We start from the raw sequence: 12,065 nt of genomic DNA, 5'->3' as shown, positions 1-12,065 counted from the left end.
CACCCTCTAGATGTCTATAGACCATGTTAATACACCCTCTAGACGTCTATAGACCATGTTAATACACCCTCTAGACGTCTACAGACCATGTTAATACACCCTCTAGATGTCTATAGACCATGTTAATACACCCTCTAGACGTCTACAGACCATGTTAATACACCCTCTAGATGTCTATAGACCATGTTAATACACCCTCTAGACGTCTATAGACCATGTTAATACACCCTCTAGACGTCTATAGACCATGTTAATACACCCTCTAGATGTCTATAGACCATGTTAATACACCCTCTAGATGTCTATAGACCATGTTAATACACCCTCTAGATGTCTATAGACCATGTTAATACACCCTCTAGATGTCTATAGACCATGTTAAGGAGGGTAAGAATGGCATCATCAACTCCTCTCCTAGGCTGATAGGCAAACTGAAATGGGTCGAGAAGCTTCCGGGTGACGCTGAGAATATGACTTTTCACTAGTTTCTCAAGGCATTTCATTACTAAGGATGTCAAGGCGACAGGGCGGTAGTCATTCAGCACAGAGGGATTAGATGCTTCAGGAATGGGTATAATTATAGAGTTTTTCCCACAATACTGGCACGTGTTGCTGGTCGAGTGAAGATTAGAAAATGTCTGTAAAAACACCAGCCATTTATTCAGCACAGTGCTTTAACACACGTCCACTTATTTTGTCTGGGCTTTTGTCTGTGTTACATCCCCTGAACAACTTTAGAACATCAGACTGTTTAACAACAACTCAAACATTTGTAATGATGCTTCCATTTGTTTTACCTCCGACACAAAGTTGTCTGATTTAAATCTTAAGAAAACATTAACATTTTTTAAAGTTAAAACCTACCCAGTGGTTGATCACCACTACTACAGACAATTCTGCACAATCTAAATCATTAAAAGACAGTCGAGTAAATAGCTGACTAACCTTTTATTAGACGTGACAGAGTAGACCAAGATGTAACCATTGATATCTATGGAATAGGTCTGAGGAAATATAGAGTATTCATCCTGGAAAAGACACAGAGGGAGAGAGGGGGAGGAGAGAGAGGAAAGGGAAGGAGAGAGAGGAAAGGGAAGGAGAGAGAGAGGAAAGGAGAAGAGAAAGAGGAAAGGGAAGGAGAGAGAGAGGAGAGAGAGAAAGAGGAAAGGGAAGGAGAGAAGAGGAAAGGAAAGAGAGAGAGGAAAGGGAAGGAGAGAGGAAAGGGAAGGAGAGAGAGAGGAAAGGGAAGGAGAGAGAGAGGAAAGGGAAGGAGAGAGAGAGGAGAGAGAGAAAGAGGAAAGGGAAGGAGAGAAGAAAGGAGAGAGCGAAAGAGGAAAGGGAAGGAGAGAAGAAAGGGAGAGAGAAAGAGGAAAGGGAAGGAGAGAGAGAGGAAAGGGAGAGAGAAAGAGGAAAGGGAAGGAGAGAGAGAGGAAAGGGAGAGAGAAAGAGGAAAGGGAAGGAGAGAAAGAGGAAAGGGAAGAGAGAAAGAGGAAAGGGAAGGAGAGAGAGAGGAAAGGGAAGGAGAGAGAGAGGAGAGAGAGAAAGAGGAAAGGGAAGGAGAGAGGAAAGGGAGAGAGAAAGAGGAAAGAGAGAGAGAGGGAAAGGGAGAGAGAAAGAGGAAAGGGAAGGAGAGAGAGAGGAAAGGGAGAGAGAAAGAGGAAAGGGAAGGAGAGAGAGGGGAAAGGGAGAGAGAAAGAGGAAAGGGAAGGAGAGAGAGGAAAGGGAAGGAGAGAGAGAGGAAAGGGAAGGAGAGAGAGAGGAAAGGGAAGGAGAGAGAGAGGAAAGGGAAGGAGAGAGAGAGGAGACGGAGAGAAAGAGAGACTGGGTGAAATAAGTGCTTAGCCTGCATACTGTAACACAGTATCCAATGTCCATACTAGTGTACCGCTTAGACTCTAGGCCTTAGGGTAAAAGAGTAAAGCAATGTACCGAGCAAGCATCCTAATTAGAGGTAGGGCGCATTCTAGTGTGTGTATTGAAACGTAGTCTGTGTTCTACAATTCTAATGGTGATACTACAACCATGAGTCAACGTAGAGAAATGTAAGGTCTTGTAATAATGTTTTTTTTAAAGTTGATAAAAAATAAATCTCTGTGGTGTAAGACTCCTCCTACCTGTCCCGCTGTGTCTACCAACTGCAGGTGGTACTCTTGTCCGTTTATCGTGATCATCTTGGTAAATGCTGCGGCAAAAAGAGAGAGAAGAGAAAGAAAAGTCCCCTGTACGTTGTGAAGGAGTTGTCTACGGCTGTCTAGAGATGAGCTCCAATAGCTGGGAAGGGACCTCTGCTGTTTCGGGTCAAAGAGTAGCTGAGTATCATTTTTCATTCAATAACTTTTTGTTGTTGGTGTAAGTCTTGCTCAGTCAATTGAAGTTGTCTCTCCATAGTAATTAACATCGGACTTGTCCTACAGGGTTCTGGCTGCTGATAGCAACTGTATTGAGGAAACATGGACTTACTATGGCTGTGATACTGTATGTGGTTGTCTCACCTAGCTATCTTCAGATGAATGCACTACTGTAGTGTCTCTGGATCAGAGAGTCTGCTAAATGACTCACTACTGTAGTGGATCTGTATAAGAGAGTCTGCTAAATGACTCACTACTGTAGTGGCTCTGGATAAGAGAGTCTGCTAAATGACTCACTACTGTAGTGGATCTGGATAAGAGAGTCTGCTAAATGACTCACTACTGTAGTGGATCTGGATAAGAGCGTCTGCTAAATGACTCACTACTGTAGTGTCTCTGGATCAGAGAGTCTGCTAAATGACTCACTACTGTAGTGGATCTGTATAAGAGAGTCTGCTAAATGACTCACTACTGTAGTGGCTCTGGATAAGAGAGTCTGCTAAATGACTCACTACTGTAAGTGGCTCTGGATAAGAGAGTCTGCTAAATGACTCACTACTGTAGTGGATCTGGATAAGAGAGTCTGCTAAATGACTCACTACTGTAGTGGATCTGTATAAGAGAGTCTGCTAAATGACTCACTACTGTAGTGGCTCTGGATAAGAGAGTCTGCTAAATGACTCACTACTGTAAGTGGCTCTGGATAAGAGAGTCTGCTAAATGACTCACTACTGTAGTGGATCTGGATAAGAGAGTCTGCTAAATGACTCACTACTGTAGTGGATCTGGATAAGAGAGTCTGCTAAATGACTCACTACTGTAGTGGATCTGGATAAGAGCGTCTGCTAAATGACTCACTACTGTAGTGTCTCTGGATCAGAGAGTCTGCTAAATGACTCACTACTGTAGTGGATCTGTATAAGAGAGTCTGCTAAATGACTCACTACTGTAGTGGCTCTGGATAAGAGAGTCTGCTAAATGACTCACTACTGTAAGTGGCTCTGGATAAGAGAGTCTGCTAAATGACTCACTACTGTAGTGGATCTGGATAAGAGAGTCTGCTAAATGACTCACTACTGTAGTGGATCTGTATAAGAGAGTCTGCTAAATGGCTCACTACTGTAGTGGCTCTGGATAAGAGAGTCTGCTAAATGACTCACTACTGTAAGTGGCTCTGGATAAGAGAGTCTGCTAAATGACTCACTACTGTAGTGGATCTGGATAAGAGAGTCTGCTAAATGACTCACTACTGTAGTGGATCTGGATAAGAGAGTCTGTTAAATGACTCACTACTGTAGTGGATCTAGATAAGAGAGTCTGCTAAATGACTCACTACTGTAGTGGATCTGGATAAGAGAGTCTGTTAAATGACTCACTACTGTAAGTGGATCTGGATAAGAGAGTCTGTTAAATGACTCACTACTGTAGTGGATCTGGATAAGAGAGTCTGCTAAATGACTCACTACTGTAAGTGGATCTGGATAAGAGAGTCTGCTAAATGACTCACTACTGTAGTGGATCTGGATAAGAGAGTCTGCTAAATGACTCACTACTGTAGTGGATCTGGATAAGAGCGTCTGCTAAATGACTCACTACTGTAGTGGCTCTGGATAAGAGAGTCTGCTAAATGACTCACTACTGTAAGTGGCTCTGGATAAGAGAGTCTGCTAAATGACTCACTACTGTAGTGGATCTGGATAAGAGAGTCTGCTAAATGACTCACTACTGTAGTGGATCTGGATAAGAGTCAGCTAAATGACTCACTACTGTAAGTGGATCTGGATAAGAGAGTCTGCTAAATGACTCACTACTGTAGTGGATCTGGATAAGAGAGTCTGCTAAATGACTCACTACTGTAGTGGATCTGGATAAGAGAGTCTGCTAAATGACTCACTACTGTACGTGGATCTGGATAAGAGAGTCTGTTAAATGACTCACTACTGTAGTGGATCTGGATAAGAGAGTCTGCTAAATGACTCACTACTGTACGTGGATCTGGATAAGAGAGTCTGTTAAATGACTCACTACTGTAAGTGGATCTGGATAAGAGAGTCTGCTAAATGACTCACTACTGTAGTGGCTCTGGATTAGAGAGTCTGCTAAATGACTCACTACTGTAAGTGGATCTGGATAAGAGAGTCTGTTAAATGACTCACTACTGTAGTGGATCTGGATAAGAGAGTCTGCTAAATGACTCACTACTGTAGTGGATCTGGATAAGAGAGTCTGTTAAATGACTCACTACTGTAAGTGATCTGGATAAGAGAGTCTGCTAAATGACTCACTACTGTAAGTGATCTGGATAAGAGAGTCAGCTAAATGACTCATTACTGTAGTGGATCTGGATAAGAGAGTCTGTTAAATGACTCACTACTGTAAGTGATCTGGATAAGAGAGTCTGCTAAATGACTCACTACTGTAAGTGATCTGGATAAGAGAGTCTGCTAAATGACTCACTACTGTAGTGGATCTGGATAAGAGAGTCTGCTAAATGACTCACTACTGTAGTGGATCTGGATAAGAGAGTCTGCTAAATGACTCACTACTGTAGTGGATCTGGATAAGAGAGTCTGCTAAATGACTCACTACTGTAGTGGATCTGGATAAGAGAGTCTGTTAAATGACTCACTACTGTAGTGGATCTGGATAAGAGAGTCTGTTAAATGACTCACTACTGTAGTGGATCTGGATAAGAGAGTCTGCTAAATGACTCACTACTGTAAGTGGCTCTGGATAAGAGAGTCTGCTAAATGACTCACTACTGTAGTGGATCTGGATAAGAGAGTCTGCTAAATGACTCACTACTGTAGTGTATCTGGATAAGAGAGTCTGCTAAATGACTCACTACTGTAGTGGATCTGGATAAGAGAGTCTGTTAAATGACTCACTACTGTAGTGGATCTGGATAAGAGAGTCTGCTAAATGACTCACTACTGTAAGTGGATCTGGATAAGAGAGTCTGCTAAATGACTCACTACTGTAAGTGGATCTGGATAAGAGAGTCTGCTAAATGACTCACTACTGTACGTGGATCTAGATAAGAGAGTCTGTTAAATGACTCACTACTGTAGTGGATCTGGATAAGAGAGTCTGCTAAATGACTCACTACTGTACGTGGAGCTGGATAAGAGAGTCTGTTAAATGACTCACTACTGTAACTGGATCTGGATAAGAGAGTCTGTTAAATGACTCACTACTGTAGTGGATCTGGATAAGAGAGTCTGCTAAATGACTCACTACTGTAAGTGGATCTGGATAAGAGAGTCTGTTAAATGACTCACTACTGTAGTGGATCTGGATAAGAGAGTCTGCTAAATGACTCACTACTGTAGTGGATCTGGATAAGAGCGTCTGCTAAATGACTCACTACTGTAGTGGATCTGGATTAGAGAGTCTGCTAAATGACTCCCTACTGTAAGTGTATCTGGATAAGAGAGTCTGTTAAATGACTCACTACTGTAGTGGATCTGGATAAGAGAGTCTGCTAAATGACTCACTACTGTAGTGGATCTGGATAAGAGAGTCTGCTAAATGACTCCCTACTGTAGTGGATCTGGATAAGAGAGTCTGTTAAATGACTCACTACTGTAGTGGATCTGGATAAGAGAGTCTGCTAAATGACTCACTACTGTAGTGGATCTAGATAAGAGAGTCTGCTAAATGACTCACTACTGTAGTGGATCTGGATAAGAGACTCTGCTAAATGACTCACTACTGTAAGTGGATCTGGATAAGAGAGTCTGCTAAATGACTCCCTACTGTAAGTGTATCTGGATAAGAGAGTCAGCTAAATGACTCACTACTGTAAGTGATCTGGATAAGAGAGTCAGCTAAATGACTCACTACTGTAAGTGATCTGGATAAGAGAGTCAGCTAAATGACTCACTACTGTAAGTGATCTGGATAAGAGAGTCAGCTAAATGACTCATTACTGTAAGTGATCTGGATAAGAGACTCTGCTAAATGACTCACTACTGTAAGTGATCTGGATAAGAGAGTCAGCTAAATGACTCATTACTGTAGTGGATCTGGATAAGAGAGTCTGTTAAATGACTCACTACTGTAAGTGATCTGGATAAGAGAGTCTGCTAAATGACTCACTACTGTAAGTGATCTGGATAAGAGAGTCTGCTAAATGACTCACTACTGTAGTGGATCTGGATAAGAGAGTCTGCTAAATGACTCACTACTGTACGTGGATCTGGATAAGAGAGTCTGCTAAATGACTCACTACTGTAGTGGATCTGGATAAGAGAGTCTGCTAAATGACTCACTACTGTACGTGGCTCTGGATAAGAGAGTCTGTTAAATGACTCACTACTGTAGTGGATCTGGATAAGAGAGTCTGTTAAATGACTCACTACTGTACGTGGATCTGGATAAGAGAGTCTGCTAAATGACTCACTACTGTAAGTGGCTCTGGATAAGAGAGTCTGCTAAATGACTCACTACTGTAGTGGATCTGGATAAGAGTCTGCTAAATGACTCACTACTGTAGTGTATCTGGATAAGAGAGTCTGCTAAATGACTCACTACTGTAGTGGATCTGGATAAGAGAGTCTGTTAAATGACTCACTACTGTAGTGGATCTGGATAAGAGAGTCTGCTAAATGACTCACTACTGTAAGTGGATCTGGATAAGAGAGTCTGCTAAATGACTCACTACTGTAAGTGGATCTGGATAAGAGAGTCTGCTAAATGACTCACTACTGTAGTGGATCTAGATAAGAGAGTCTGTTAAATGACTCACTACTGTAGTGGATCTGGATAAGAGAGTCTGCTAAATGACTCACTACTGTAGTGGAGCTGGATAAGAGAGTCTGTTAAATGACTCACTACTGTAACTGGATCTGGATAAGAGAGTCTGTTAAATGACTCACTACTGTAGTGGATCTGGATAAGAGAGTCTGCTAAATGACTCACTACTGTAAGTGGATCTGGATAAGAGAGTCTGTTAAATGACTCACTACTGTAGTGGATCTGGATAAGAGAGTCTGCTAAATGACTCACTACTGTAGTGGATCTGGATAAGAGCGTCTGCTAAATGACTCACTACTGTAGTGGATCTGGATTAGAGAGTCTGCTAAATGACTCCCTACTGTAAGTGTATCTGGATAAGAGAGTCTGTTAAATGACTCACTACTGTAGTGGATCTGGATAAGAGAGTCTGCTAAATGACTCACTACTGTAAGTGGATCTGGATAAGAGAGTCTGCTAAATGACTCACTACTGTAAGTGGATCTGGATAAGAGAGTCTGCTAAATGACTCACTACTGTAGTGGATCTAGATAAGAGAGTCTGTTAAATGACTCACTACTGTAGTGGATCTGGATAAGAGAGTCTGCTAAATGACTCACTACTGTAGTGGAGCTGGATAAGAGAGTCTGTTAAATGACTCACTACTGTAACTGGATCTGGATAAGAGAGTCTGTTAAATGACTCACTACTGTAGTGGATCTGGATAAGAGAGTCTGCTAAATGACTCACTACTGTAAGTGGATCTGGATAAGAGAGTCTGTTAAATGACTCACTACTGTAGTGGATCTGGATAAGAGAGTCTGCTAAATGACTCACTACTGTAGTGGATCTGGATAAGAGCGTCTGCTAAATGACTCACTACTGTAGTGGATCTGGATTAGAGAGTCTGCTAAATGACTCCCTACTGTAAGTGTATCTGGATAAGAGAGTCTGTTAAATGACTCACTACTGTAGTGGATCTGGATAAGAGAGTCTGCTAAATGACTCACTACTGTAGTGGATCTGGATAAGAGAGTCTGCTAAATGACTCCCTACTGTAGTGGATCTGGATAAGAGAGTCTGTTAAATGACTCACTACTGTAGTGGATCTGGATAAGAGAGTCTGCTAAATGACTCACTACTGTAGTGGATCTAGATAAGAGAGTCTGCTAAATGACTAACATGGAATGTGAATTTACTACTTCTGGCAGTCGGACGGACGGGCTGACGGGGGATGTGGAGGAGGAGGATGTGGAGAACGAGGTGTAGGAGGAAGAGGGCTGTACCACAGAATCTGACTCCACTTCACACTACTAACCAGACACTGTATATCAACCAGTCAGTCACAGAGCCCATACCCCATACCTGACAGGAGCACTGGAGAGAGAGAGAGAGAGAGTGTGTGTGCGTGTGTGTGTGTGTGTGTGTGTGTGTGTGTGTGTGTGTGTGTGTGTGTGTGTGTGTGTGTGTGTGTGTGTGTGTGTGTGTGTGTGTGTGTGTGTGTGTGTGTGTGTGTGTGTGTGTGTGTGTGTGTGTCACAAGTTGTACCAGATCGAGCTGAAACACTTCAAGGTAAAAATCCAAAGAGTTCCACCAGATTCCCAGCAGAGTCTCAGAGCCGTGACTATTCATGTGTATCTGATATGTCCGTCTAAACACACTTACTGTTTTCTATCGTTGGGTCATAGGAGTCGACAAACTGGCCTTCCACGAACTGAATCGTTAGCGAGGACTTTCCTACAGGAATAAAACACGTAGGATGTCATTTATCAGTTTTTGGAGAAAATACAAATGGAATTCTCTCTCTCTCTCATACAGTATATATGGCGAGTAGGCTTCTATTCTGTGTTTAGTAGTAGTATACAGTAGTATACAGTAGTATACAGTAATATACAGTAGTATACATTAGTATACAGTAGCAGGCCTGTCAGCTACAGTAGTCTTTACAGTAATTGGCCTGTCAGCTACAGTAGTCTATACAGTAGTAGCCCTGTCAGCTACAGTAGTCTACAGTAGTTGGCCTGTCAGCTACAGTAGTCTTTACAGTAGCAGGCCTGTCAGCTACAGTAGTCTTTACAGTAGTTGGCCTGTCAGCTACAGTAGTCTTTACAGTAGTTGGCCTGTCAGCTACAGTAGTCTATACAGTAGCAGGCCTGTCAGCTACAGTAGTCTATACAGTAGTTGGCCTGTCAGCTACAGTAGCAGGCCTGTCAGCTACAGTAGTCTTTACAGTAGTTGGCCTGTCAGCTACAGTAGCCTTTACAGTAGTTAGTTGGCCTGTCAGCTACAGTAGTCTATACAGTAGCAGGCCTGTCAGCTTCTATTCTGTGTTGAGTAGTAGTATACAGTAGTATACAGTAATATAGAGTAGTATACAGTAGTAAACAGTAGTATACAGTAGCATGTCTGTCAACTACAGTAGTCAATACAGTAGTTGGCCTGTCAGCTACAGTAGTCTTTACAGTAGTTGGCCTGTCAGCTACAGTAGTCTATACAGTAGCAGGCCTGTCAGCTACAGTAGTCTTTACAGTAGTTGGCCTGTCAGCTACAGTAGTCTTTACAGTAGTTGGCCTGTCAGCTACAGTAGTCTTTACAGTAGTTGGCCTGGCAGCTACAGTAGTCTTTACAGTAGTTGGCCTGTCAGCTACAGTAGTCTTTACAGTAGTTGGCCTGTCAGCTACAGTAGTCTATACAGTAGTTGGCCTGTCAGCTACAGTAGTCTTTACAGTAGTTGGCCTGTCAGCTACAGTAGTCTTTACAGTAGTTGGCCTGTCAGCTACAGTAGTCTATACAGTAGCAGGCCTGTCAGCTACAGTAGTCTATACAGTAGTTGGCCTGGCAGCTACAGTAGTCTTTACAGTAGTTGGCCTGGCAGCTACAGTAATCTTTACAGTAGTTGGCCTGGCAGCTACAGTAATCTTTACAGTAGTTGGCCTGTCAGCTACAGTAGTCTATACAGTAGTTGGCCTGGCAGCTACAGTAGTCTATACAGTAGCAGGACTGTCAGCTACAGTAGTCTATACAGTAGCAGGCCTGTCAGCTACAGTAGTTGGCCTGGCAGCTACAGTAATCTTTACAGTAGTTGGCCTGGCAGCTACAGTAGTCTTTACAGTAGTTGGCCTGGCAGCTACAGTAGACTTTACAGTAGTTGGCCTGGCAGCTACAGTAGCCAAGCCTATTTGCCAGGCCAACTGAACAAGCACATTCGAAGATAGAACTCTTTGATGAATTGGGCAACATCCACACTAAAACACTTCCAAGACGATCCACAAGGAGTAATAACTCGTCAATATCGAGTTGGGCAGTGACTACTCGGCCACTTGTCTCAACTGGTTTGGCACTCTCTCATTTCTTCAAGCGAGATGTTTCGTGACAGATTAAACTCCCTATAATTTAACTCTATTATAAAGAGAGAGTAATCCGTGACACACGCGCAGTCTCTACCTACAGCTAAAGAACGGCTAAAACACGCATTTTGTCTCTTTTTTTAATGGTCGACAGCAACATGGAACTCACCTACGGATCTGTACCCGAGAATGGCGATTTTTCTTGATTTGGGCTGCGGCATATCTCGTGTTGGCTATCCCATCTAATCCTCACGGTGGACGGCAGCAACCTCCAACATGAACGGCGTTAAGCATGTCACGAGCAGAGCAGTCCGAAAGTTTTTCTTTTAAATCACTATTTATTTTCGTAAAATAAGAAATTAGACATTTACAGATTAGACATTTGAATTCCTGTAGATTTAATAGAAATGTGTGGCATCTATATTATCTGCGTCACTCCCCTTTGTGAACTCATGAATTAGCCATCAATGCCCGATGCTGATTGGTTGTGTACAGAATAAAGGCGGGCTTTATGTCTCACAAGTAACAATGATTGGATCAAACAGCTGTCAGTCTATCTGAGATTCCTGGTCCATTTAATTAATTATCCCGTGTTGAGGCCGATAATGGTCGGAGGCTGTGCCATTCGCAATGGGGGGTCTCTGTAATAGAGTGGGATAATGAATCATTCCAACACTTCATTACCGTAAGTTGGTCTTGTAGTACCCTAGTAAAGATTAATGTCAATATTTTATACGGCAAGTCAGTTAAGAACAAATTCTAATTTACAATGACGGCCTACCGTGGATTAACTGCCTTGTTCAGGGGCAGAACGACAGATGATTTACATTGTCAACTCGTGGATTCGATCTAACAACTTTTCGGTTACTGGTCCAACGATCTAACCACTAGACTACCTGTCGCCACTGACATACAGTACCCTAGTGAAGATGAATGTAATTAGAATATATTGATGTGACTTTGTGAAATACACTTTATTTAAATTGTAATTTGATTAGATTATTATATAATAATAGACTACTACCAGATATTAATATAAGCCATGGTGATTAATGTGATGTGTTGTATCTTGCAGGTGAATGGTGCATAGAGCGGTGACTAGTGGTATGATCTGTCTATCATAAGTCGAACAGGTGAAACCTTAGAATGTCTATTTGGAAAATATTGAATGCTTCTTCTTCACTAATGCTAATTTATTTCGTGTTAATTTGTGATAAATCAGGTATTTTGTTGTTGTAAAATAATGACAGATATTCTTAACAGCAGCTGTCAGGTTGATTTGATGTATGTTTTTATAGTATAGCCAACATTCACCACTAAAGGTTCACCATCATCAGGTTATTGGCACAAATGACCAGTACTCCTTTCTAACCACTAGAGGTCGCCATAACACCACTCAATAAACATACTATCATTTCCAGTGCACCACGGTTTCTAAAATGTAGAAACCCCCATGATGCTCTAGAAATGATGGTATGTTTGTTGAGTGGTGTTATGGCGACATTTAATGCGCTATATCCATGTTGACTCCAACGCTTCCCACAGTTGCGTCAAGTTGACTGGATGTCCTCTGGGTGGTGGACCATTCTTGAAAAACCCGAAAAGCGTTGCAGACCTTGACACTCTCAAACCA

At 42.2% G+C, this 12,065-nt stretch overlaps 1 protein-coding gene across 3 annotated transcripts in view; it reads right to left on the bottom strand.

Moving 5' to 3' along the window:
- The window catches only part of LOC139550109 (GTP-binding protein Rheb-like), a 42,871-nt gene extending 31,971 nt beyond the window's left edge, over positions 1-10,900 (bottom strand). For 2 of the 3 annotated variants that reach the window (XM_071360741.1, XM_071360742.1), the window contains exons 1-4: positions 10,602-10,899; positions 8,751-8,822; positions 2,115-2,182; positions 946-1,028 (exon numbers count right to left, since the gene is read on the bottom strand). In XM_071360741.1, coding sequence (XP_071216842.1) covers positions 946-1,028; positions 2,115-2,182; positions 8,751-8,822; positions 10,602-10,653 — 275 coding nt within the window. In that variant the 5' untranslated portion in view covers positions 10,654-10,899. Of the gene's footprint in view, positions 1-945; positions 1,029-2,114; positions 2,183-8,750; positions 8,823-10,601 lie in introns of all 3 variants that reach the window. The other variant, XM_071360743.1, reaches the window with a different exon arrangement.
- Positions 10,901-12,065: the final 1,165 nt, after the last annotated feature.

This window comes from Salvelinus alpinus, chromosome 23 (genome assembly GCF_045679555.1).
Source record: "Salvelinus alpinus chromosome 23, SLU_Salpinus.1, whole genome shotgun sequence".
In the NCBI taxonomy this organism is placed as follows: domain Eukaryota; kingdom Metazoa; phylum Chordata; class Actinopteri; order Salmoniformes; family Salmonidae; genus Salvelinus; species Salvelinus alpinus.
This window is presented reverse-complemented; position numbering and strand designations above follow the sequence as displayed.